The sequence below is a fragment of the Daldinia vernicosa genome (genome assembly GCF_022497035.1).
Source record: "Daldinia vernicosa strain CBS 139.73 unplaced genomic scaffold F5Y00scaffold_12, whole genome shotgun sequence".
Classification (NCBI taxonomy): domain Eukaryota; kingdom Fungi; phylum Ascomycota; class Sordariomycetes; order Xylariales; family Hypoxylaceae; genus Daldinia; species Daldinia vernicosa.
Window position 1 is genome coordinate 576,637 of NW_025953928.1, and position 24,202 is coordinate 600,838.

Sequence of the window (24,202 nt, forward strand, 5' to 3'; positions counted from 1 at the left end):
GATAAATGTCTACTTTTTCTACAACTACTGGTTGATTTATACACCATATGTCAATTATGAGCTTTCATCTTTGGAAGCTTCTTGTTGTGTGGGCTCAACTGCTCGCACAATTTGGTTACTAACTATAATATAGTTGGTATGTTTTCCATTAACTGGGCGGGCGCAGAAGAAGTCTAAAAAGTCGCGATTGAAGAAAAAATTACCCAGCAATGGTTTATAATGTTGAGCGGGTCGCAGGTTCGGAACTGCGATGGAACTTGAACTTCAAGGCTCCCCTTGTACGGATGTCAGGATGTCACGAGAAAGAGGCAAGCCAATAGCAAAAGGCCTATGAAACGAAGTCCTGATCAGGAAAACAGCTTTTCGTATTGAATTGGCATTGGGCAATATACTGAGATGGCCACTGCAACACGGATTACGTCACAGCTTGTTTAGCTGTCATTCTGCCCCTGGTTATCCGTGCAGCTAAGAAAATTGTCCTACTACCTTCGATGGAAGTGAGTTGTGGCAGTTTTTACTTGCTCACGATGGCTTCAATTCCGAGATCTCGGTTGGAAATTCTGCGGGTTGCGGTCTTTGTTGCTCAAAACCGAAGTGGAGCCAAGCGGCTGGGCCAAAGTCACCGTGATGCAACGGCAAGACACGGAGCACAAAAACAGCAAACATGCGGACTATCGATACGATGCATGAATCAATCGAGGTAAGACGAAGTTAGATTTTATGAATCTAGCTTATATTTTTGGGGGGTTTGACTTACTGTATTATATAGTAGCGTTCTTAACATTTATTGTTTTTTGGAGCATGTTACATTCGGCCCATCTCGAGTCAATTGGGCATTCCGGTTGAGACCGAACAGTTTGTATAGGTATACCAAATGATGGAACGATCAACATGTCAAATGAAATTGGCATACAGTGGCCCAGCAGATTCAGCAGATTCAGCAAAGCTACCATCCTTGAGATGATACTACCTCGGATATAAGTGTTGGTTGTTGGGGTTCATCATATGGTACTGATAGTTGATGACTTCAATACGGAGTGATAAGATTAGGAGTATTTTGGTTGACGAGAGATGTTGGGGTTTCAGTGTGAATACCTAGGTAGGTAATGTGGTGGATGAATATGATGACGAGAGACGGAGGTGGTGGTGACGTTGGACCAGTGACAAAGGATTAGGCTTGGCTACGAAGGCGGCTTTGACCATGATCACGACGGACTCGGGGGATAGATGACCTTATGGGCTTTGGATGAGAAGGTATGAGAAGGGGAGGCTGGGGATACCTACATGTAAGGTACGTGTATGTTATGTATACCTTAGGCTTTACATACAAGATGAAGATGTACCTTAGATCTTCCCGTCAGGTAGCTGGCCTTCAGGTAGATAGCTGATCTTAGGTAGCTGGTCCTATGTTTTGTAGCTTAACAAATGCCTAACCTATCAGATCCGGTCTTTCCTTCCCCTGGTTGATTTTGCGGCTCAAGCCTAATAAGGGTGTAATTTTAGCGTTTCCCAGTTTCCCAAATTTCGTGGGCTCCTTGACTTTCTCAAACCTCCACACTTTAATACATCCCACCTTTCCTTTGACCATCTACACCTACATCTACGTCCACGACAATCGCGTCTTTGGAACGACAACAATATCGCACAACATGGCCGACGATGATTCTAGTGAACTCTCTTCCGTCTCTTCATTATCTTCTGCCCCCTCTGAAGATGATAGCGATATCGAGGTAAAGCGGGAAAAGGGCATATTGAAGTTCTTCCATAAGCTTCCCCCGGGTACCAAACCTGCAGAACCTAAGAAGGAGGCAACTCCTCCACCACGCAAGAGATCGCCTTCGCCAGCTCATGAATACGTTCTAGCTGATAATCCAGACATTGCAGTATGTGATTAACTCTTTTGTCGCGCCAAAAACGCGAAATGTCGCGTCGTTTTTTTAATATGAGCTAACCAGCTATTTAACTACCTTTTAGTTTATTGTCATGTTCCGTGCCCGTTTTAACGAATCCCTTCCTAAATCCTTAGCCAACTTCGGCCCTCAAGAACTTGAGCGTGACGTATCCGAACCTGTTCCTGGTGAACGTGTTGAACAGTTCCTCTGTGCTGTTCTCAGCCTTTTGTTGAATCGCAAGCAAGATGTCAAGTATGACGCAATACCCAAAATACCCAACCTCGACCTTAACAATTATAGACTCTAACATCTGTTACTAATAGGCCTGGACATTACAATCGAGCGCTAGAAGATGCTATTAGTTCACATAAGAACCAGTGGGCGCGAGATTGGAAAGATGAGAATCCTCTGGCTGGTAATAGGACCTTTGCTTCTATGGATCCTACCGAAAGAGTATGCATAACCCTTCCATTGCAATCATTCTCTTCCTTACTATAGTATGCAACAATTGCTAATATAATGGGTTATCTAGCTAAAACTGCTACGAACTCTCGTAGTTTGGACCTTATCATCGTCGGAAGTCATCAAGGGTATTATCAACAAATCCTACAAGGGAAATCGACACGAAGACGACCTTAACCAACCTTTATCCGTACAGCCTTGGGGATCCGACAGCGACAAGCGCCGTTATTATTTGATCGAAGGTCTAGATGATACCCATTTCCGAGTCTATCGCGAGAGTAATCCACAAGGCTTTAACAGAACATGGTGGAGTGTAGCAGGTAGTATCGACGAACTTAAAGTTCTTGTAGAGAAGCTGCAGAAATCCGATGGCGGCCCGAAAGCCAAGAAATTGGCTCATAAGATGCTGGCTGCTGTCCCCCGCTTCGAAGCCACGGAAGAAAAGCGCAAACGCCGTGAGTACCGCCTCATGCGCAAGGAGCAGTTCAAGCGCCCAGAGAACAACTACTCCATGTACGAAGGTCGAACTAGAGGCAAACGAATAAAGTATACCTATTCTGATGAGGAGGATTTCCTAACCGATTCCTCCGTACGACGATCTTCGCGAAATACCCGAAACCCTACACCCGCAGAGCCGGCTGGTCCCGTTACCACCGCCAGTGGTCGCCAAATCAAAGCCCCGTCGCGCATGACAGTAGATGCTTCAAACAATATCGTCACAACTAGCCCAACAAGCCAAGGTCACAATGAGGCTACTGCGTCAAAGGAGTCGTCAGTCGGTCCTACTGGTCGACCCAGAAGATCAGCTGCCCTCAACCATGGCACAAATGGTTGGGCGTCATCATCCAAGAAGTCAAAAGAATATAATTCCGACGATGATATGGAGGATTATGATGATGAGGAGGAGGAGGATACCGAACCAGAATTAGGTGACGATGAGCAAGATCATGTCCCGGATGAGGATAGCGAAGACGAAGATGAAGATGAGTTCAACGAGGACGAAGAAATGGTCGATGATGACTTAAGTGATCCTACTGGAAAGGACAGTATGATGGTCAAGCTTAAGCTTCCGTCGAAGACGTCCAGTTCTACCGGATCAGCACTCAACTTGGATGAATACCGTTACAACGGGAAGAAGGAAAATTCTAAGACTCCGACATCAGCAATGGAGAACGGTGCAAGCCAGAAAGATTCTACGCCAGAGCCAGAGGAGAAGAGCGAGGAGGTCATATCAGTGGCAACGACGAAGAAGCAGGCCACCCCGGATCCGGAGCCCTCTACCGCCGAGAAGAATAACGAGCAGCGCCAACGCCCTCCTTCTACCCCCGCACTAAGCTCGCTTCAGTCGACCTCGTTGGCTTTTAGGGAAAGCCCGGATAAGGTCCAGCAGGCTCTACCCAAGCACGTTGGTGTCGGTGCCGGAGAATAGAACAACTTGAATATCTTGCCAGTTTTTTTTTGGCCTCGAAGAGAAGAGGCTTGGAGAGTGATACCACGTGATGTATTTCCTATTATTTGAGAGGAAATATCTGCGTACGACTCGAAACTTGCAAGAGGGTTGCTGTAATCCTCGGGAATCAGCAAGAAATGTAATATCTGTCCTTTTCGGAGATATCAACCACAGTATAACATAGAGTGAAACTGAGGGCGAAAGTGAAAGCAAAGAACAGCGGCGATGTTCTGCTGATACCCAAACAGACAAGTAGGCAGGCAGGCATGCATGCATATGTATTTACACTTGCTAAGTTACTCGACGACGACGTCGCAGTTACATCGATCTGATCAGACGAGTATCTGCGCTAATTTCTATAGATGAGTACCATAGCTACAGATAGCTTCGCACCGTCGGCTATTGTTTATTCCCCCACGATAGCCTATATTCTTGTCTACCTAGGTACCTAATTAATAAAATCGCACAGACATACATAATGTCACTTTGCGGTTTCCCTCCCCCCAAAGACCAAGACTTCAATGATACCCAGGTATTATGCTACTACTCCTGCTTCCTCCTTTATTTTATTTACGTGCTCCAGCTCCGACCCCCGAGACACGTCCGTCCGTAACACGCGTATAGACTGGGCATATCGCAGGGCTCGCGTCTAGCAAGCCCGAGACCGAGACCGGGGCTGATGTCGAGGCTGGGTTGTGGTGGTGGTGGGCGTGAAGTCGACTGCTGCCGCGCCAATGTTATTCTCTCTCTTCCGTTGTATCTGTACGTATATATATGTATATGTGTGTATGTATGGTATATAAAGAAGCATAATATTCAAGCTCTTGCCTTAACCTTTCCGCCAGCTCCCGCCAGCTTCTTCTGTCCGGGCAGCGGCCAATTATTCACGCCGTACCACCAGCGGCGCAGGCGCGCGCCCACCGAGGTCCCGCTGATCTGGGCGTTCTTGTTCCAGTGGTGCCAGCCGTGCAGCGCCAGGTTATATAGGACGCCTTGGGCGAACGGCATCATCATCTACACACGTTGGGGGTAACTCTCAGTCAGCTATTTAAATATCTCTTTTTCTCCTTCTTCTTCTTCTTCCTCGCAAGATAGATGGCAATAAATAAAAGAGGCGCAAGTTTACCTGGTCCCGCACCGTAATCCACGCCACCTTCCACCACGTATCCGCCTTGGCGATGCTGTGCAGATAGCTCTGCTCGAAGCGCAAATCCGGCATGGGCGGGAGATTCCTAGATCTGGGATGGGGCTTCAGCACGCTGATTGGGATCTCGCTTTCGTCGTCGTCGGCTTCCTCGTAGTCGTCTAGGTCCGAGTCGATCGAGTGTCGTTGTTGCAGGTGCACGGGTTCTTTTTCCGATAGCGAGGATGGCGGGTTTAGGTCGTGACGCGGGGACGGGTCTCGCTGGATATGTGCCGTCTGGATCGTCTCGGCGATCTGTGTTGGTATGTTTTCTTCCATGGCGTCTTGGGCCTTGGGAGCTTGGGTTAGAACGGCGAGCTGTTTGCTGTTTGCTGTGTCGTACCTTAGGTAATGTAGAGGTTACATAAGGTTCAAATGGTTGTATGAAGCTTGAGCTTGGTGGGTTGTACAATACAAAGAGGTAGTCCCTGTAAATGACGTTTTGTTATGTACAGGTGATAGCAACTGCCAAGATTAGAATATACAGGGGTACGTTAGTAGCTTCTCGTCAAATACATACATATGTACCTACCTAATATATACCTATGCATATAGGAGATATAATAATTGGATGCAATAGACGGATACCTACACCAAGCCAACTCTCACAGTAATAACCACCTTACATATTTTAACTGTTAACTTTGATTAGGCAAATTTCTTTTATTCTGTTAGGTACCTAATCTACCGATCTAGTCTATTCTTCATAGAGCAGCCAACCTCGTCTACCAACAGTAATAAACGAGTGTTAACCTATTTCTTATACCAAGGTCCAAGACCCTAGAAAAGGGGCCAAGACAAGCCATGAGTGTCTACCAAACAAGCACAACTAGCTACTACCGCTCAAGGGTAGAATCCCATTTTTGATGCTATAGCCATATCATAATCGTCCGTCAGCAACGACTCCTCCGAACTTCCCAGCTTGTGCTTAGCAAGAGCCGATATCCCAGGATCCCGTATGTTGTCATCATCCAGGGACGCCTTATCAGCATCATATACGTAAGGTCGTTTGTATTCTTGTATCGTGTATATCTCTGATTCTGTGGCTATGCTGGAGCCCGTCTGCGGAGTCGTAGACTCTGTCATCTCTTCCTCTTCTTCGCTCCGTCCATCCATCGGCGACCCGACGTACTAGTTGTCTATTGCCTCCTGTATGTTGAAGATGATTGTTCCTGGCAGAAGAACCCTACTCTCCGGCGGTCTGAAGTTGGGCGAGAATAGTTGGATAGCGCGAACCTCGGGGGCAAACGCTGCAAAGCTGGAGTAGTACGGCTTGAATCGGGTACACAAATCTTTGAGAGCAGTCTCAAGATCAGGATAACGCTTTCTTGGCCAGGGCTTGCTGTTGTCGCTTTTATCGGGGATAAAAACGTATACCCTGGACTCTATACGTCGAAGCCTTTCCCTGATCTCATAGTCAGGGATCGGCTTGTACGGTTGGTACCCTTGCCCTCGCATGATTACTGAGGTCTCTAGTATGTGATCAATCCGGTGCATAGGAACTTTCCAGTTCTTAGGTGTCCCGTCCAAATTGACACTATCTTTCACTGGATAATCTACAGAACCTCCATCGCTCGCGGCGGTCGGAAGATCCTCTTGGCTGGCTCTTGGTCCTGCCCTTCGCTCGGCAACTGCTGGATCAGGACGCTTAATTCGGACAAAAAAGCGTTCTGGAATGGGAGAAGGTTGCCTAACTATCGGCTCTCCCTGTCCCGCCACAGCTTCTTTTGCTTCTGTGTTAGCCTTGAACCAAATAATAGAAAATAGAAATGCGGCCACGTAATATGAGTGACCGTAGTTGTGATAGAGGATAGTTGAATGCAGAGTAAACATATAGAAACCCGACTATTGAAACAAAGAGAAGACATCCTTACCATTCGAGTTCGCTGCATAATATCTATCAAGGCTATCAAATATACTTATATTGAAGGGCGTACTTGGTGATCGATCCACATGCAACTTTTCCCCTACTTTAATGTTCGCAACCATCGTGTCTAGATCAGGAAGTCGAGGAACAGAATCCCGGCCGGATGATGTGCTGGATATATGGCCCAAGCTATTGCGCCTTGGGATACCTTTTGGGATACCTGGAAAGTTGATCAACGTGCCCGTATTTTCCGGGCTAGTTTGATACTCGGTTGATCCATCTTGTGATAGTTGAGAGCTTATAGAAGAGCGAATACCCCTGAGTGACGACGATATAGAACTGATGCTCTTCCGTATGACAGACGGGCGGCGGCCCTGATCATCGCTGCCAGTAGAGGTATCCGAGGAAAACCTGTCTCTTAGAGACGACGAAAAGGAGTTGATGCTCTTTCGAATCAAGGATGGCTGCGGATCCTGGTTTTCCTCGCAGACTTGACTGTGCTCTATATGCTGCTGCAATATTGGGAGAGACTTTTTACGATCGAGACCCAGCACGAAACGCCGTCGCAGAGAGTATTGCTTGGCCCTCAATTTCTCTGCTATAACATGTCGATCCTTAGTTGGCGAAGGCATTGGAGGATCTGTCAAGCATCCCGAATCTTCTACGTCGACTTCGGGGCGAGTCGTGGTGCGTCTGCGTAATCTTTCCCGAAGGCTAGCCATTATGCCTAGTATAATCAGTAATTCCGAATACTAAATTGACTGGCTCCGATGAAAGTGGGATGGAAGCAAGTAGTAAGGATAGAAACTAATTGACTACCTAAGTATTGCTTGATGGTTTTGGCCGTCCAAGAATGTATAGCAATAAGAAAAAGAGAAGGGGGAAGGGGGACGAATTTGTAGGGTTCGTTGAATAAGAACAGAGCATCCAGAAAATTACGAACAGGCCGTCTGTTCTTTCTTTAGTATGAGCACCTACCTCTCTGATATACCTATATACCTTCGCTGCAGGTGCGGACGTAAGAAGTACGGGCGGCTGCGAGATGAATTACTCGAGTCTATCATTTAGAGTAACCTGAATCGAACAGGGGGCGAGTTATAGTTGCCCTTATTGATTTGTTTATACGATAGCATTTGCAAGATAGGTAGTACCTGATATATACTTTAAGTAAATATGTTCCATGTTCTATAGAAAGGGGTATTTTAGCCTCATGGTCCGTAAATGTACGATTGTAATATTTATTATACATAGAATCGAGGGAAAGGTACAGATAACTGCCAGCTCCTAGTAGCGGCCGGTTTCCTAATCTGATGTCCATATGCGTTGAATTAGTGGTTTACTCTGAGGATATTTCCAGGGCGTATGTGTATGATCTTCACCGTCTTCGCCCTCGCCGTCCTCTTCCTTAGTATTCTCGTCCTGTCGGAATCCAGGATACATTTCTTGCATCTGCTCGAAATGGCGGACAACGAGCCTATTTAGACTATTTCGTCTCGCTTCAATTTCTTTCTGTTCGCGTGGGAGTAGCACATTGCTCGATACGACACTATCGCTAGCGCCGATCATCTTTCGTGCCAGGGCCACAAGCTCTCGTTTCTCATTTGATTCCGGCCCATTCTCCTCATACTGCCTTGCAATGATCAGATACGGTTTCCAGAGATTCTTGAGAGCTGTAGCAATCTGCTTGTTCCACGCCATCGCTGCGGCATCCACATTATGTTTGAACCGACCGAGAAAATACGCCTTGCGGGCATAAGCTACACGAAGATAGTTGCGCAAAGTTATCGGATCTGGAATCTTAAGCTTGGCTAGCATAATTTGTAAAACCTCGGTGGCGTTGTCAAAGGCACCGGGGTTCCGCCTGTCTCGTAGGCAAGTGTTCATAGCTGTACGGAAGTTCTTAGCAAGGATAATTTCAGCAGGCATATCCCACAGATACATAACGGTTTGGCCACTGTTCTTCCCTTCACGTAGGGCCAGGAGCATGTGATGGTAGTTATTGGCATCGGGTACAACATGATGCTTTTCAGTGAAGTGATCCCAATATCGCCGCGCTCTTGCCGTCTTCCTGGTCTTCGCGAGGGAGGCAAGAATTAAAGAAAGAGAGTTGTTTCCTGGAAGTGCGTGGCTAACTTCAGGGGCGCCGGGGGCCTTGATTTTGCGGCCGTCAACCGAGGTAGCTGGCTTCGCGTCTATATCATTTCCGCTACGACCGGCCTCTTCCTTGGATTTCTCACGGATCGCGGCCATATCATCCTTTGGGATCATCATTGTTTGCTCGAGTAAATCTTCTATAGATGTGGCATCATGATAGTCACCCATTAACAGAATCCATCCCATGGCGCAGACTAATTCTTCATCGATAATAATAGAACCAGCCCTCCACTTCGATATGACTTCTTCCCATATGGCTCTGGATCGTTGAATTGTTTGCTCCTTTGCTCTTGTAATCTCGGGAGTATCGACCTCTTCGGCAGGACCGTACTGGCGCCTTTGAACCTTGCGTCGTAAGGCATTTAAGATGATTGTATATGTCAGGTTGTTTGGTGCTCTGATACCTTGGTTGGCGGTTTGAACGATAGTGAATAACGACTCGATATCTTCGGCATTTGCACAGACTTTGAGAACAGCGTTCAAATGGATCGTGTTGGGTGTTATGCGGTTATTAGTTAACATATTGTTGTAGATTCTAATGGCCTCCGATACGGCTAGTTTTGGATGAGCCGAGATGGCGCATCCATTGAATATAATCGTATACGTTTGAGCGTTTGGAAGTTGGCCAACCTTCTTCATCTCATTGTACAACTTGATTCCGGCATGAAGTCTACCTCTTTGCATTAAATAATCGATCAAGTGATTCCAACTGACCGTCACCGCTGTGTCCTTGCTGGCTTTTTTTGTGATCAGCATAGCATCATCAAAATTGCCTCTCGCCAACGTCTTCCTGACATAATCTTGAATGTGCAGCGGATCCTTTAGATACTGCAACTGTTTCTGGGCGGCCCATTCCTGTGGAGAGATGGCATGTTTTCTCCTCGCATCTTCCTGGTATGTGTCTTGCTGAGAAGCGTTGGCCGGCGCAGTGGTTGTTGTATATTTTCTATGTCGACGGGATAAAGCGGGCGTGTATATCGGTCGTACCGTCGCAAGGGTATTTTGCAGGCGGAACGTATGATTGATTAATGCAGAGAAAGCCTTTCTCGTACATGATTTGCAAGTAAACATAATTACTCGCTTTACAAGTGCCGTGAGGGCACTATGTGAGAAGAGCGGGCGTCTTAATGGACTTGGAACATAAAAAGTTGATGGTATGCGAAAAACAACTTAATTAGATGCGGGTTGTTATCCTTATCGATAATTAGGTTAAATTCCATACTGTGACGTCTACCTACATACATGTAGTACCCCGCCAGTACCCGAGTATCTAAGGTACGTACCTACATGTATGTAGCGAGGGGTTCATTACCTTAGGTAAGCTAAGATCCAGCCACTCAGCCACTCCGAACATTTGTAAATTAGTCTGACAAGGATTCGCGAAAACGCGTTTTATAAATGGTGGCTCGCGTCGCGTCTCTCCCTAAAGTGGAAAGATCCCTTAAAATTACCTAAGGCACATACCGTTAATTGATACCAAATGGATCCAGTTGATTTACTTCGTACCTCCACATTTAACACACATTTACACACAATACATACAGAATACAATACAAACAAACACTGTCTACACATTTCTTCCTCTTTCAATTTGGACATGATTTATTCCTTGTAGCATATATCTTACGCTCTGTCTTCCCCCCCCCCTTATCAAAATGTCCAAGTCGCTCAACAAGCGTAGCAAGCTTGCCGAGCTAAAAGCTCTGCGCGCTGCTGGTAAGAAGGCTTACGACTCTTACGAGGTACAAGAAGATCAAGATCTATACGAGGAAGTCGACGAAAATCAGTACAAAAAGATTGTTCGCGACCGTCTGAACCAAGATGACTTCGTCGTCGACGACAATGGCGAGGGTTACGCTGACGATGGAAGAGAGGAATGGGACCGAGTACATACATATGAATCTGAGAGTGAAGACGACACATTGCTAGGAGGGAAGCCTCGCAAGTCAGGTATTAAAGAACCAAAACCCATATGATCTATATTATTTATATACGCTTGTATACTTACACTATGCTAGATAAGAAGAAGCGCGATGAGGAAAAGGCAAAACGGGACGCTAATGACCGCGACATCAGCGAATATTTCATGAAGGGTCAGACCACTACCCAACAAAAACCCAAGGTATAACCTGATCTTTGGTCTGGATGTAATCGTACGGGACTGATTTTGGTTAGGTCGTAAAAACCGAAGACGATGAAAGGTTCTTGGCGGACCTACTAGGCGAGGTTGATGCAAACGTACCTGCTCCAGTATCGCGGGCCCCGAAGCGACATCGATCCCCCGAACGACGCCGAGCTCGTGCTCTATCGCCCGTCCGGGGAAATAGACAACCGGTCACAAAGAAGGCGAGACTAAGTGAGGAACGCTCATCGCCTGCGCCTCAGGCACAAGAAGTTTCCGTTGACGACGATGCATTCCTCCCAACTATGGACGATGACGATTTCCTGCCACCAGCGGATGACGTACTTATGAGTGACTCTGCTCCTGTTCCTTCGTCTCCTACTGCAAAGGTTGCCGCGCGAAAGGCCCAAATCAAGGTCGAGCCCGTGGAAGAAGAAGACGAAGATATGATGGAGGTTTCTCATGCTGGAACAATAAACGCCGCCAGCGTAAACTTATCTGCATCTCGACCTATCAAAAAGCTGGTCAAACCTGAGCCGTACCCTACGCCTGCTAGCTCGTCTCCAACGAAAGCTGCCGAGCCCGATATTGATTCATCATCGTGGAATGATCTCACAAATAAGCTGAATGTCGTCAGCAGCTCTCCCGCTGAAACTCGAAGCATCGGCAAAATTGATTATAAAGATGCTATCGAGGAGGACGGTAGTCTCAATATGTTCTGGACCGACTATACGGAAGTCAATGGCTCGCTCTGCTTATTCGGAAAAGTCTTGAACAAGAAAACGAATGCTTATGTGAGCTGCTTTATCAAGGTTGACAATATTTTGAGGAAGTTGTACTTTCTACCTCGCCAATATCGTCAAAAGAACGGACAGGATACAAGCGAAGAAATAGAAATGACGGATGTCTACTCGGAAGTAGACGATATCATGACTAAAATGAAAGTCGATATCCATAAGATAAAGCCCTCTACCAGGAAATATGCTTTTGAGCTCCCTGGCATCCCGAAGGAAGCGCAGTACCTAAAATTATTATATCCTTACACAAGTAAGTTTACTTGACGTCTCTTTTCTATGCGAACGTACACTAATATCGACTAGAGCCGCAAATCAACCCTGAGATAGTTGGCGAGACCTTCTCGCATGTTTTTGGTACCAATACCGCATTGTTTGAGCAGTTTGTGTTATGGAAGAACATCATGGGGCCATGTTGGCTCAAGATAAAAGATGCCGACTTCGGTGCTATCAAGAACGCTTCTCATGCCAAACTCGAGGTCCTTGTCAATGATCCTGATACGATCGCCCCCATGAGCGATTCCGATAACCTGGACGCACCTCCATTGACTCTCATGAGTATTGTTATGCGGACCGTTTCCAACGCCAAAGACAACAAGCAGGAGATACTTGCGATAAGCGCTCGTATCTATGAGAATGTCTTGCTTAGTGATACTACACCTGCCGAGAAGCTCCCTTCAAGGACGTTCACGTTGATGAGGCCGAATGGATCAGCATTTCCCCTTGGTTTCGATAAATTAGCGATGAGCAGGAAGAAAGCACTCGTGAAACTAGTGAAACAGGAGTCAGAGATACTGTCTTTCTTCTTAGCACAAATCGATCTTATCGATCCAGATGTAATTCTTGGTCACCAACTAGAAGGTGTCGACTATAGTATTCTGTTGAATCGATTACACGAGAAGAAGACACCCCAGTGGTCGCGGCTTGGGCGATTACGCAGAACAACATGGCCAACATCCATAGGGAAAACGGGTGGCAATGTATTTGCGGAACGCCAGCTTATGGCTGGTCGTCTCTTGTGTGACCTTGCCAATGATGCTGGCAAGTCTGTCATGTACAAGTGCCAGTCCTGGAGTTTGACAGAGATGTGCAGTCTCTACCTCGGTGGCGATGTCCATAGACGAGATTTCGATAACGAGGCTGCTCTGAAGACATGGGCATCGGACAAGTCAGGCTTAATGGACTACATAACTCATATGGAAGCAGATACATATTTCATCGCCGCGCTAGCCTTGGGTACGCAGATGCTGCCTTTGACGAAGGTCTTGACGAATTTAGCAGGAAATTCGTGGGCCCGAACTTTAACAGGAACTCGAGCCGAACGCAACGAGTACATTTTATTGCATGAATTCCATCGCAATAAGTATATTTGCCCTGACAAGCAGTTTTTCAAGGGACGGCCTAAAGCTGAAGAAGAGAACAATGAAGAGGAAGCTACAGATAGTAAAAAGAAGGATAAATACAAGGGTGGTCTTGTTTTCGAGCCAGAAAGGGGGCTATACGACAAATTCGTATTGGTTATGGATTTCAACTCCCTTTATCCTTCCATCATCCAGGAGTTCAACATCTGCTTTACAACAGTCGACCGGAGTTCACTTGTAAGTCTGCCTATTTTATATTAACATGGGTAATGTGCTAATGCTCGAGGTAGTCGGATGATGATGATGCTGTACCGGAGGTACCGACGCAACAGGAGCAAGGCATATTGCCAAGACTGATCGCCACTCTCGTTAGTCGACGACGGTCGGTCAAATCGCTCATGAAGGATAAGAACGCTACAACTGAGCAGCTTGCCACATGGGATATTAAACAGCTTGCTTTGAAGTTGACAGCCAATTCTATGTACGGTTGTCTAGGATACACCAAATCTCGCTTCTATGCAAGACCTCTTGCCATCCTTACGACCTACAAAGGCCGTGAGATCCTTCGAAGTACCAAAGAACTCGCCGAGTCGAAATCACTCCAAGTTATTTATGGTGATACCGATTCCGTCATGATCAACGCTAACGTGGAATCGGTCGCGGATGCACTCAAGGTTGGCCAGGAGTTCAAGAAGGCCGTTAACGAGCGATATCGCCTCTTGGAGATCGATATTGACAACGTATTTAGACGTATCTTGCTACAGGCCAAAAAGAAGTATGCGGCTATCAACCTCGTAGAAGTACCTGGTGGTAAGTATATCGAGAAGATGGAAGTTAAGGGTCTCGACATGAAACGCAGAGAATACTGTGCTCTGTCGAAGGAGATTTCGTCCCGTCTTCTTAACGAAATCCTATCTGGCGACGAGACCGAAGTCTCAGTCCAACGCATACACGAGTATCTACGCGAGGTCGCGGGCAAGATGCGAGAGTACGCTGTTCCCGTCCCGAAATACATCATCTATACACAGCTAGGCAAGGCGCCAAAGGAATATCCGAATGCGGATACGATGCCACAGGTCCAGGTTGCTCTTCGGGAAATGGCACGAGGCAAGCCTGTCCGTCGTGGAGACGTCATCTCGTACGTCGTTACCGGAGACAGTAAGTCAAGCGAGCCTGTTGCCAAGCGCGCGTACACGCCGCAAGATGTAATGAAGCCCGATTCCGGCCTCAAGGTGGACGTCGAGTGGTATATCGGCAAGCAGATATTCCCACCTGTTGAACGTCTCTGCGCCAATATTACCGGAACATCAACTTCCCAGCTCGCCGAGCAATTAGGTCTCGACATTCGCCGTTATACGAGCAACTCGACCTTCAATCAGTCAGGATCCAACGATCATGAAATCCACCCGCTAGAATCCCAGATCCCCGACGATGTCCGCTTCCGCGACTGTGCCCGCCTCTCACTACGCTGCCGGAAGTGCAAGGCCTCAGCGCCCTTCGAAGGCCTGCTGTCCTCAGAGCAATCCGAAAACCGCGTCACGCCACAAGGTGTCACGTGTCCGTCGTGTTCGGCGCTCATCCCCAACCTTAGCATCGTGGCACAGGTCGAGCGGGCGATCCGCAACGAGACGGCGCGATACTACGAGGCCTGGCTCGTGTGCGACGACGCATCGTGCGGCAACCGCACGCGCCAGATGTCGGTCTACGGCACGCGGTGTATGGGTCCGAAAGGCCTGGCGTCGGGTTGCCTCGGCCGCATGCGTTACGAGTACGGCGAGCGCGACATCTACAACCAGCTCGTCTACTTCGCGTCTCTATGGGACGTGGAGAAGGCCCGCGCCAAAGCAAGCTCCGGCGCCACCGGTCTAGGCGGGCAAGGTAACGCCGGCAGCTTGAATGCCGCCGAGAAAGAGAGGGTCCTCGCTCTTGCGGAACACAACCGCGTTCGCTTTGGCACGGTCAAGAGCGTCGTCGACAAGTACCTCGATAAGTGCGGTCGCCAGTGGGTGGCGATGGATACGCTGTTCGGGAAGCTAGGGTTCGCTGCTGTTTAGGCTGCCAAGGGGTAGTAAGTAAGTGAATAGGTCAGGTTAGGTACGTACGACGGAATGAGGCTTGTTCGGGGCTCTATAGGTACCTACATAATAGCGGCTGGCGTTCTGGTATGGGATCCGGTTTGGGTCCATGTGCTTGTTTTAGGTAGTCTAGTTGAATACTGCATGTAGCTAATGGTTTATAATGAATCAATCTAAATATCCTTCAGGATCTGCTTGTCTTTGTTGTGATTGGTTGGTTGATTGATTTCCCAGGATGAATAACAACAACTGGCTATCTGATGTAGAGCCAGCAAACTAAACCGTATGTATGTATGCACCACCACTTAAGAAATAGTGTGTATCCACGACAATATGTTAGTTATCTCTTGACTTGCTTGTTATTTTCTGCGAGGCGTCGATCAGTTTTTATTTACATATATACCAGCACCTTAAGAATCTGATAACTAGATTAATAGAATCGTAATTGTAGAGCACCCTTCCCATAACTACTGCTCAGGGGTAGACCCCTTCGGATCCTCCAATAATATTGTTACGGTCAGGAGTCACGTAGTCGTCTGGCTCGGCCAGTCACCTACATGACTCGGTACCTGCGTCAGGCATCATCTCAGATGTGTATATATTCAAGCCTTGCAGGCCTTTGAAAGGTGTTCTGGTTCCCGAGAACATTATCTTCTTATTGATTTTTTGGTCCCGTAATAAATATATACCTAACTTCACCATAGCGAAGAATTATAATCAAAGAAAAACGCAACACTGCATGTATTAATCAACTACCGAAGCTCTACGCAAAAATACCCTAAAGCTACCCTAAAGCTAAGAGTATATTCAAGTAACATTAAGCAAAATCACTTCTATCACGTCCAGGTCGAAAAAGCATAACAAGTTTACTCAGTATATCAATTTTTGCGGCTGTCACTGGCTTGCTGTCTAAAGATTAAGAATGGCGTCTAGGGAGGAGTAAGAAGACCGCTTCCCTCCCCCCTATATAATGTGTACTGTCCGCGTCCGTCAGGTACTCATTACGCCTCTACGTATGCCGTATCGACTGTCGTCATGCAGCCACAGCGCCGAGCAACCCTCTAGCAACCGTCCGCGACCCTCCCTCCTCCCTCACGCCCCTTTTCGCATGTCTCGCAAACGAAAGCACCCAGCAAGGAACAGCCAGTGGTCAACCGTGACCAAAAATTCCAAATGCAATCAAGAATACACAACCAATTCCGTTGGTTTCCGCCGTCTTGCCAGACCCCTAACGACCGGATCCGCGTTTGCGCAACCTAACCCCAAAAGTCGGTGGATAACCACGCTTTCGATGCCCTACTACCTCCTCGACCGGGCGCCCGTCGTCCATATCGCTTTCGTTTGTCTTCATTCGCTGCCCCTGGCGAGACGACCATCATTGCCGTAGTGCTAGAACGTGGCTCGTATGGTGAAAAGGAAAAAAAAAGATTCCTGTCAAACAACCCCCCATGATTGTTTCTTGCCAGTAGAGGCAGGAGAAATGTAATGAAACACAATTTTACGGGAAAGAAGTGAAGAAAGATCACGGGGGACGTCGTCTTTATGGTGACAGGTCGTGGGAGGGTAAAGTCTATTGGGCGCGAGGTATCATAATGTAAAGAAAACCTGAAACTTTTGGAGACACATTTTAGAAACCCCCGTAAATGCAACGCAATAAGCCGTGTCCTAGTCTATGCACAACGATGCAACCGTAAATGCAAGACGTTTCTATGGCCATAGAAAACGGAGTCTAACTGCTTCCCTTGGATGCAGCTGCGTTATCCGGAACCACCTTAGTGAGAGCAGGCGACGCCGCGGTAGATGGGGGCGATGCTGGATTCTCCGAGTCCATGTTGGCAAGTAGACTGGGCAGTCAAGTTAGCAATTTTATAACCCAATTTGACAGACGATGGAAACTTACCCAAACGAATTGGTGCTGCTTTGCGCCTCTCTTACCGGAGGAGTTCCAGTCCTGGAGGAGGCACCGGAATCCTCTGCTCCTCTACTTAGTGAACCACCAGGGCCCAAGCGACGGCCGCTATTGCTACGAGAGTTGAGCATCGACATAGGTCCCAGCGTGAGGTTGGAGCTTGAGGTACGGTTTGCACCACCCTTCAGACGACGCAGGTCGTCCATACCGACCTGATTTTGCGCCTGTTGCGCATAGCCAGAGAAGTTTCTAGCGTCACCACGGCCTAATTGTGCTCGTCCAGGGCCTCCACTGCCTCGTTGGTTGCTTCGTGCAGCCTCGGCAGCCTTCTGCGCTGCTGCCGCCTCAGCTTCAGCGCGAACTTCCTCAAGAGTCTTGGGGCCCTTGTTAGCTTCCTTGGACACCCAGTTGGCCTTTCTCAGATCGACAACGTCCATGAGCATGAACTTAAGACGACTAGGTAGATCGGGAAGGTCAATCATGCCCTGGATTCTACCAAAGTAAGCATCCATCATGACCCGACCCTTGTCCGTGGCATCCAAGTTAGCTCCGATAGTTCGCAGTAGCTTGGAAAGAGATTCAACCTCGGCGTCATCAGGAACGCCAGGGTGGTCAACCAATTTCTTAACACATTCGTGCATGATGCGCTCAGTGAGCATACCCAATTTGTACAGTTCACCGATGAACTGAACCAATCCAAGTCCGCGACGTTTGGCAGCTGCGGCAATGTAGTACTCGTCAGAGAGTAGAGCGGCCTCGTTCGCCTTTTTGTCCTGTCCTTCCTCCGGCTTCGGCAGCGAAACCTTCCATCCGCGTTCGAATTCTTCTTGACATCGGTTAAGGAGGTACTTTCGGAACAGTGCGCCACCACTAACGACCTGCCCAGTCCTGTCTTTTATGCTCTCGTCCCTGATGTCCGGGCTCATTGTTTCTAACATCCTCTTGCAGAATTTAGCATACATCGACGCCCAGTGGGCCTCGTCGGTAGCCTTCTCGAAAGTAAGCTGGATAACTTGACGCAGGGTTCTGCCGTCGGTCTCGTCCTTAGACTGTCCAGCAATCGTGAGGATCTGGTCCGAAATCTTGTCGAAATTCTCAGGCGTCATCTTGTTCAAAGCAGCCTTGACCTTACGTTGAACCATAGAAGGATCAAGCAGCGCGCCTTGTGCAACCTGGCCAGGGGCAGCAGGTTGTGCAGCTTTACCAATGCTACTTGGCTTCCAGCCGGTCGACGAAGTGGAGAGAGCTTCTATCTTCAGACCCTGGGTGAGAGGCATAGTCTTAGCCGCCTGAGCTTCCACCTTAGCATTGAAAGTGCCTCCTTGTTTGCTAGCATTCCGACGACTTCCCTGTCGTGGGGAATGAGGCATGCTCATGTTAGAACTAGACGGCTGTCGGCCCATTTGGTTACCACCAGGGAATGGTCCGCGGAAGCTACCGATGGCATTCATTGCTGGTCGTGACATCGACTTCTCGGAGCTCATTCCGAATCGCTGAGCGGATGTCGTTCCAGGAGGTAAGGTCCGGCCATCAGCGAAGAAGGAGCCGAAGGTTGTTGCACCGGGGGCCCCAGGCCTTGAAGGCTGTCGGCTAGATAGACCGGCTGGTGTTCGAGCAGACCCAGACCGGCCGCTGTCGCTATCGCCAATAAGGGTCTTGACTTGTTGGTGGAAATCAACGGAAGGCTGCTCCGTAAAGACCTTTTGGAATTGCATTAAAAAGGCGGAATCATACTTGAATGATGTTCCCTTCTTTGCCACCGCAGCATTCAAAGCAGGGTTAGGGGATTGGATTCCTGCGGGATAAAGATCGGCCCTGATGGAACTAGAACCCAGAAGCCTAGCTGTCTTAAGAGACTGAAGCGCAGCGCTAGGTTGAGCAGGCTCAACGGACTTGGTGTTAATAGGAGCAAGATTAAGGGCAGCCGGCTTAGGGCCACGTCCACCTTGCGTAGGTTTAGCACTCGCAGCAGCTGGAGGCTTCTCGTCGAGGGAAAGATTGGCCAATTTCGCAGTAGCATCGCTCGTCGAAGGTGCATCTGTCTTCTTTGTCTCGCCCCCAGCTAACTGCTGGATGAGGTCCTGGACAGATGCGTTGGAGTTTTCTTGAGCCCGCCGACGTTCTCGCTCCTCTTCGAGCCGTTCCATTTCAGCCTCGGCTTCACGAAGTTTACGATCATTCTCAGCAGCGTTCGCCAACCGTGCCTCTTCCTCGGCCTTCTTCTTGGCGGCTTTCTCGGCTTCGTATTTAACACGGCGCTCCTCTTCCTCCTTTTCGCGCTTGGCGTCCTCTTCTTCCATCTCACGGATAATACGTTCTAGCTCCTCATCATCGGGCTCGTCTGTAACCTTGGGAGGCTCCTCTTTCTTAGGAGCCGTCTTCGCCGCTTCACGTTCGGCCTTCTCCTTCTCCTCAGCTTCTTGTCGTGCCTTTGCCTCTTCAGCGGCCTTGGCCTCTTCCTGAGCCTTTTGCTCAGCCTTCAGGCGCTCTTCTTCTTTGGCCTTCTCGGCGGCCGCCTTGGCCGCTTCCTCCTCCTTGGCCTTGTCTGCACTGGCGGCCTGCTTCATCTTCTCCTTGAATTCATTCCGCACTTCTTCGGCCGTCTTGGAGTTGCTTACACTTTCGGCTCGCGAATGAGCAGGCGTAGCAGTTCTTGGCGTCGCTGATTTCGAAGGAGGCGGGGGGGTGGAAGAAACAACTGGTGGCGTCTTGGATTGTTGATGGCTCGGAGCGGGCGAAGCTGGTACTTTTATTTTGCTCAAGTCGACCGGCTCACCAGCTGCATTTTTGATCGTGATAGCCATGCTCTTTTTAGGCGGACGGTTGAATTGGGGGGAAGAGACTACTGCGGGTTTGATCTGCGCAGGTTGGGACTGAGGAGTGCCTTGGGCGACGAGCGGCGCCTGGTTTTGACCAGTACTCGATGCGGGTCGATGATCTATAGATACCTGTGAAGAGTTACGAGACATCGGTTGCCCTCCTGGGGCATTGTACGGGCCTGGGGTGAAAGGCGCCTGGTAAGCGGGTATGGGAGACTGGCCTCCGTGCATTATTGGATATACTGGGTATGAAGGGACGTGCATGCCTGGTCGGGGGTCATACTGGGGATAGTAGTTCTGTTGTTGTACGCTGGTTAGTAACCTGTCAAAATTGCCGCTCTCGGGTGACAAATCAATTCTTGCTGGATTTGGCGGGTATGAAGCAATGGGAAAAGGCTGTTGCAAGGGGATGACTGGGACTTCTCCAGTGTATGGCCCCTCTGCCTTATCAAACGGAGCAATTCCACGATACCGTGAACTATCTGCGGCGAATCGCTGATCCGAACGCTTACTATAGCGTCGGGACTTCTGACTGAAGTCGTGATGCTCATTGTCGTAAGAAGAAGAGTCCGACCGTCGGTGATTCGAGAACCTCTCGATCTCGCGACGGTTTCCCCTTCTTTTGCCGACTTTGAGATATGAACGATCTTGGTTGAGGGGAGGGAATGGATGGGGGTGCTTTACTTGTGGTACTTGTCCTTGGCCCATAGGAGCGGGAGGGTAGAAAAATGGCATGCCGCCCGGAGGCATATTCTGAGGGTGGTGCGGCATCGCTGGTGGGAGTGCCGGACTGCGATGTTGCGGTGGAGGAGTGCCGAACTGTTGCTGGCGAGAATTTCCAAAGTTAGGTGCTACGCCACCTCGTCCCGAATTCTGTGGGCCTCGATTATAGGAGTTGGGGGGGTATCCCATAGGTTGCTGGTGGTTGAATGAGTTGTTGAACCCTCGACCGCGACCTGCGGACTGGAAGCCGCCCCGGCCCATGTGAGGAGGACCTTGATTGCTCATGTCGCTAACATTCGAGCCTCGTCTCATGTGAGGGGAGTGCTGCGATCCCAAAGAGTTCGGGTCCTGCGAGACGGAGGTAGCTCGTATATGAGAACGCTGTGGATGCTGGTTAGTTATGGGAATTCATGTTGCCATAGACGGTAAATACTTACGTCGTTATCCGAGAAACTACCAAAGGTCATACCCTGTTGGGCAGTTCCCGAGGGGGGTCGTCCGCCGCTAGCAGAAGGCTGCGGGATAGGAGAAGGTGAGTTCTGAGGAGAGGTTACACGAGGATTGGTGCTATCAGGGATAGGGATAGGAGCCGATCCAGTCTGAGGAGAGCTGTGATGCACAGCAGGTGACTCTTGAAATCCGAATTTGATGTTCGCCTTGCCTCCTGCGGTACCACCGTTGGTGGAATAGTGGTTAGGTCCGTTCGCGCTTATAGTTACGGAGCTCTTTCGGCTGTGGTCAGCAATTCCGTTAGCATTCGATGTGCCGTGTGCGACAGGAGGAACAGTTGGGATGGCCGGCATGATGTTCGGTCGGCCGTTCATAGGCGATATCGAAGACGACTTAGCATGGTGCGGCGCAGATCCAGAGGTTCCAGCCGCAACAACAGGTGCGTTCGAGCCGGGAGCAACCACCGGCGTCGCAGATGGCTTTTTTGCTGTGCCGGCGGCAGAAGCGTACGACGGTGTCGTGGAGTTGTTAGACGCCGACCCTTGGTTAGGCGAAGTCATAAGTAACAATGTATTGAGGCTACGAGAGCTGCAATTTGTATACTTGAGGACTCGTTCTTAGCTCTCTGCGTTGTGAATCGAAGGTCTTTCTTTGGCGCTTAGCTGCTAGAAAGAGACGCGATCGCAAAGCAGGTAGTCGAGGGAAGGTATTCGAATATCAAATCCGATTTGAAAACTGCAGGGGCAGATGATGTAGTCAATCGTAGAAGTGAATGACGATCCCGCTTGGGCGAGTTGGAATTTCGTCAATTAAATTAAGGTGTGCGTGTTTGGTCGTCGCCTTTTTTTTTTCTTTCTGACGAGAACAGAAACGCAAGCGTCGATGGCAAAGCCCGGGTCTGTCCGTGAGAATGATGAAAAAAAAAAAAAGGTGAAGGCGAAACGGGGTATCTATCAGCAGAATGGTAGAAAAGAGCGTCTTGGTGAAATAAATAGAATCCTGTTGGGATTAAGACGAGAGGTAACAACGAAGATAGGTTTGGTCTAACTTTTGAGGTTACGGGCACGGGCGCGCGGACTCCAAGTCGATCTATCTTGTTGCGGAGAGATAATTAATTGAGAGGAGATGGATTCCCTGTAAAGAAATACAGAGAATGCAAGAAAATTCCGTCCTCGATGGGGATTTCAAGGAGGAGAAAATAACAACCTTCAGAAGTGTAATCTCTTCCTGAGGTTGCGTGGTTGATCTATGATCAAAAAGGTGGTGCAGGAGAGTAAAAAAAAATTATGATGGGAATTTTTTGGGAAGGGTAAAGAAAACTGGCTTGGGTTTGCGACTGGGTCTCTCTCTTACCGCACACAACCTTTAAGTTAGGTACTAGGTACGCACTACACATCAACCCTGGGGCACTTCAGGTAGTAACAAGTAGGCACGCTAATGGGGCAATGGGGCAATGGGCACCTGGAGATTGAACCAACGACACGCACAGACACTGTAAGATCGACCCACTTTTAAAAATTATCGGATTAGGTATGTACCACAACACTTAAAATACACTATCTCGGTACTTTTATTTCTCGACTCGATATTTTCCGTAGTTACTGTACCTAATCATCAAGAGGTAACCCCTCAACTCCAAAGCGGACTCGCTTTTAACAGTTTTATACATCCATATTTCTATCCCTGACACATCACACAAATACACCTGTACCATCATGTGTTTTTTTTTTATAAATAATAACAATTGTAATAAAGAAAAAGAGCGACTGTATAAAATAACATGGGTTGGATTGTAACCTAGAATTCTTTTTGTTTGATTTTTTTGTAGTTTTGTACTTTTATATTTGCCTTCGACAGTGGAACTGAGATGAAGTACTTCCACTGAGATACGGTGGATATCTGCGGTAAACTGGTTTTGCCAGTAGAAAGATGCGTCGCATCTATGACCTTGTCTCCTAAATCCGAACCTTGACCATGTATTGGTTTGTAATTTAGCATCATTAGTTCATTGTATTATGACTTCTTGATTTCTTGCATGGCCACTTGCCTCCTTTATCTTGGATCACTTAGAGGTACCTAGGTACTATAAACATTATATTGGAGAAAGAATATGGAGAAAAAAAAAGCCTCTTTAAGCCACTAACAAGTTGTATACGTACCAACTAGTATTGACGTTCCTTCCGTTAAGAATGTTGGCTCTTAGGGTTTGACTCCAACTTATCCACTACCTTTACCTATCCACCAATACATTTTGTATTGGCAAGCACGAACAATTACACTATATTACCTACCTACCCTTCTCATATGCTTCATTTATTACATTTGCCTAACCTTGATTGGATCTATATTGCCCTTTTCCCCCCTTCTCTCTCTTTGTTTCTTACTCCGTCAATTTCGATGTTCTTACTTCACCCTCTACCTTAGGTAGTTAAGCAAAATATATCCAAGTTTCTTCATTTTAGGAATTTCCAGCTTCTTGGCGAAACTCTATCCCTTCCCTCTTCCGATGGGGCGTAGACAAAAGTAAATTTTTTTTGTCGGATCATTCCACAGACTCATGCTCGGTGCTTAACGATACGCTAGTCGGTCGTTTCGCTCTCCCGTCGGAGCTGTAAGAGGCGCCCTAGAACGAATCGTCCCACCTACATAGGAAATGGGAAATATGAATTTGGGTGGCGTCTGGAATTGCATGTGTTAGGTAACATTTCCAGAACTGGCAACCCGAGTCGATAACTCCGTTACGAAAGATGCCCCAGATATATTCCAAATCTACCCTCCCTAAGGGAATCCTTAACAAAGGAAGAGTTTAAGGTACACATCTCTTTGCCCAGCCCATCATAGAATATTCAGTACCATGAGATGAGTCTCCTAATACTAATAGCAAATAGTACAATTACGAGGGAGCTTAACTAGGACGAATCAAAGGTAGTATATAATAGAA

General features: G+C 48.1%; 6 protein-coding genes across 6 annotated transcripts; 2 read left to right on the forward strand and 4 right to left on the reverse strand.

Moving 5' to 3' along the window:
- The first annotated feature begins 1,529 nt into the window (after window positions 1-1,529).
- F5Y00DRAFT_24911 (uncharacterized protein) lies at window positions 1,530-4,108 on the forward strand. The gene is made up of 4 exons (XM_048009545.1): window positions 1,530-1,883; window positions 1,975-2,144; window positions 2,216-2,345; window positions 2,425-4,108. The coding sequence occupies exons 1-4, from the start codon at window positions 1,650-1,652 to the stop codon at window positions 3,781-3,783; spliced, it is 1,893 nt and encodes a 630-aa protein (XP_047866957.1). The 5' UTR covers window positions 1,530-1,649; the 3' UTR covers window positions 3,784-4,108.
- Window positions 4,109-4,620: 512 nt separating this feature from the next.
- On the reverse strand, window positions 4,621-5,266 carry F5Y00DRAFT_260048 (DUF1770-domain-containing protein; the record flags this gene model as incomplete). The annotated part of the gene is made up of 2 exons (XM_048010972.1): window positions 4,621-4,818; window positions 4,931-5,266. The coding sequence occupies 2 exons, from the start codon at window positions 5,264-5,266 to the stop codon at window positions 4,621-4,623; spliced, it is 534 nt and encodes a 177-aa protein (XP_047866958.1).
- Window positions 5,267-5,830: 564 nt separating this feature from the next.
- On the reverse strand, window positions 5,831-7,576 carry F5Y00DRAFT_260049 (uncharacterized protein; the record flags this gene model as incomplete). The annotated part of the gene is made up of 3 exons (XM_048010973.1): window positions 5,831-6,118; window positions 6,173-6,711; window positions 6,925-7,576. 3 exons carry the CDS (start codon window positions 7,574-7,576, stop codon window positions 5,831-5,833), a joined length of 1,479 nt encoding a protein of 492 aa, XP_047866959.1.
- Window positions 7,577-7,968: 392 nt separating this feature from the next.
- On the reverse strand, window positions 7,969-10,169 carry F5Y00DRAFT_231528 (uncharacterized protein). Its single transcript, XM_048007030.1, has one exon. The coding sequence runs from the start codon at window positions 10,077-10,079 to the stop codon at window positions 8,157-8,159; it is 1,923 nt and encodes a 640-aa protein (XP_047866960.1). The 5' UTR covers window positions 10,080-10,169; the 3' UTR covers window positions 7,969-8,156.
- A 294-nt stretch (window positions 10,170-10,463) lies between these two features.
- Window positions 10,464-15,550, forward strand: F5Y00DRAFT_24931 (uncharacterized protein). Its single transcript, XM_048009575.1, has 5 exons — window positions 10,464-10,958; window positions 11,027-11,130; window positions 11,184-12,177; window positions 12,231-13,522; window positions 13,576-15,550. Exons 1-5 carry the CDS (start codon window positions 10,664-10,666, stop codon window positions 15,337-15,339), a joined length of 4,449 nt encoding a protein of 1,482 aa, XP_047866961.1. The 5' UTR covers window positions 10,464-10,663; the 3' UTR covers window positions 15,340-15,550.
- A 1,368-nt stretch (window positions 15,551-16,918) lies between these two features.
- Window positions 16,919-22,167, reverse strand: F5Y00DRAFT_24938 (uncharacterized protein). The gene is made up of 3 exons (XM_048009584.1): window positions 21,249-22,167; window positions 17,261-21,192; window positions 16,919-17,204 (listed from the first exon to the last, which is right to left on the reverse strand). Exons 1-3 carry the CDS (start codon window positions 21,819-21,821, stop codon window positions 17,090-17,092), a joined length of 4,620 nt encoding a protein of 1,539 aa, XP_047866962.1. The 5' UTR covers window positions 21,822-22,167; the 3' UTR covers window positions 16,919-17,089.
- Window positions 22,168-24,202: the final 2,035 nt, after the last annotated feature.

Bases quoted from the DNA above. Each gene is read 5' to 3' on its own strand.
- F5Y00DRAFT_24931 (XM_048009575.1), top strand. From the start codon at position 10,664: ATGTCCAAGTCGCTCAACAAGCGTAGCAAGCTTGCCGAGCTAAAAGCT. The intron at 11,131-11,183 runs GTATAACCTGAT...GATTTTGGTTAG, and splicing joins CTACCCAACAAAAACCCAAG to GTCGTAAAAACCGAAGACGA. The intron at 12,178-12,230 runs GTAAGTTTACTT...AATATCGACTAG, and splicing joins ATTATTATATCCTTACACAA to AGCCGCAAATCAACCCTGAG.
- F5Y00DRAFT_24938 (XM_048009584.1), bottom strand. From the start codon at position 21,821: ATGACTTCGCCTAACCAAGGGTCGGCGTCTAACAACTCCACGACACCG. The intron at 21,193-21,248 runs GTAAGTATTTAC...CAGCATCCACAG, and splicing joins GTAGTTTCTCGGATAACGAC to CGTTCTCATATACGAGCTAC. The intron at 17,205-17,260 runs GTAAGTTTCCAT...TTGACTGCCCAG, and splicing joins AGCAGCACCAATTCGTTTGG to TCTACTTGCCAACATGGACT.
- F5Y00DRAFT_231528 (XM_048007030.1), bottom strand. From the start codon at position 10,079: ATGTTTACTTGCAAATCATGTACGAGAAAGGCTTTCTCTGCATTAATC.
- F5Y00DRAFT_24911 (XM_048009545.1), top strand. From the start codon at position 1,650: ATGGCCGACGATGATTCTAGTGAACTCTCTTCCGTCTCTTCATTATCT. The intron at 1,884-1,974 runs GTATGTGATTAA...ACTACCTTTTAG, and splicing joins CTGATAATCCAGACATTGCA to TTTATTGTCATGTTCCGTGC. The intron at 2,145-2,215 runs GTATGACGCAAT...TGTTACTAATAG, and splicing joins AATCGCAAGCAAGATGTCAA to GCCTGGACATTACAATCGAG.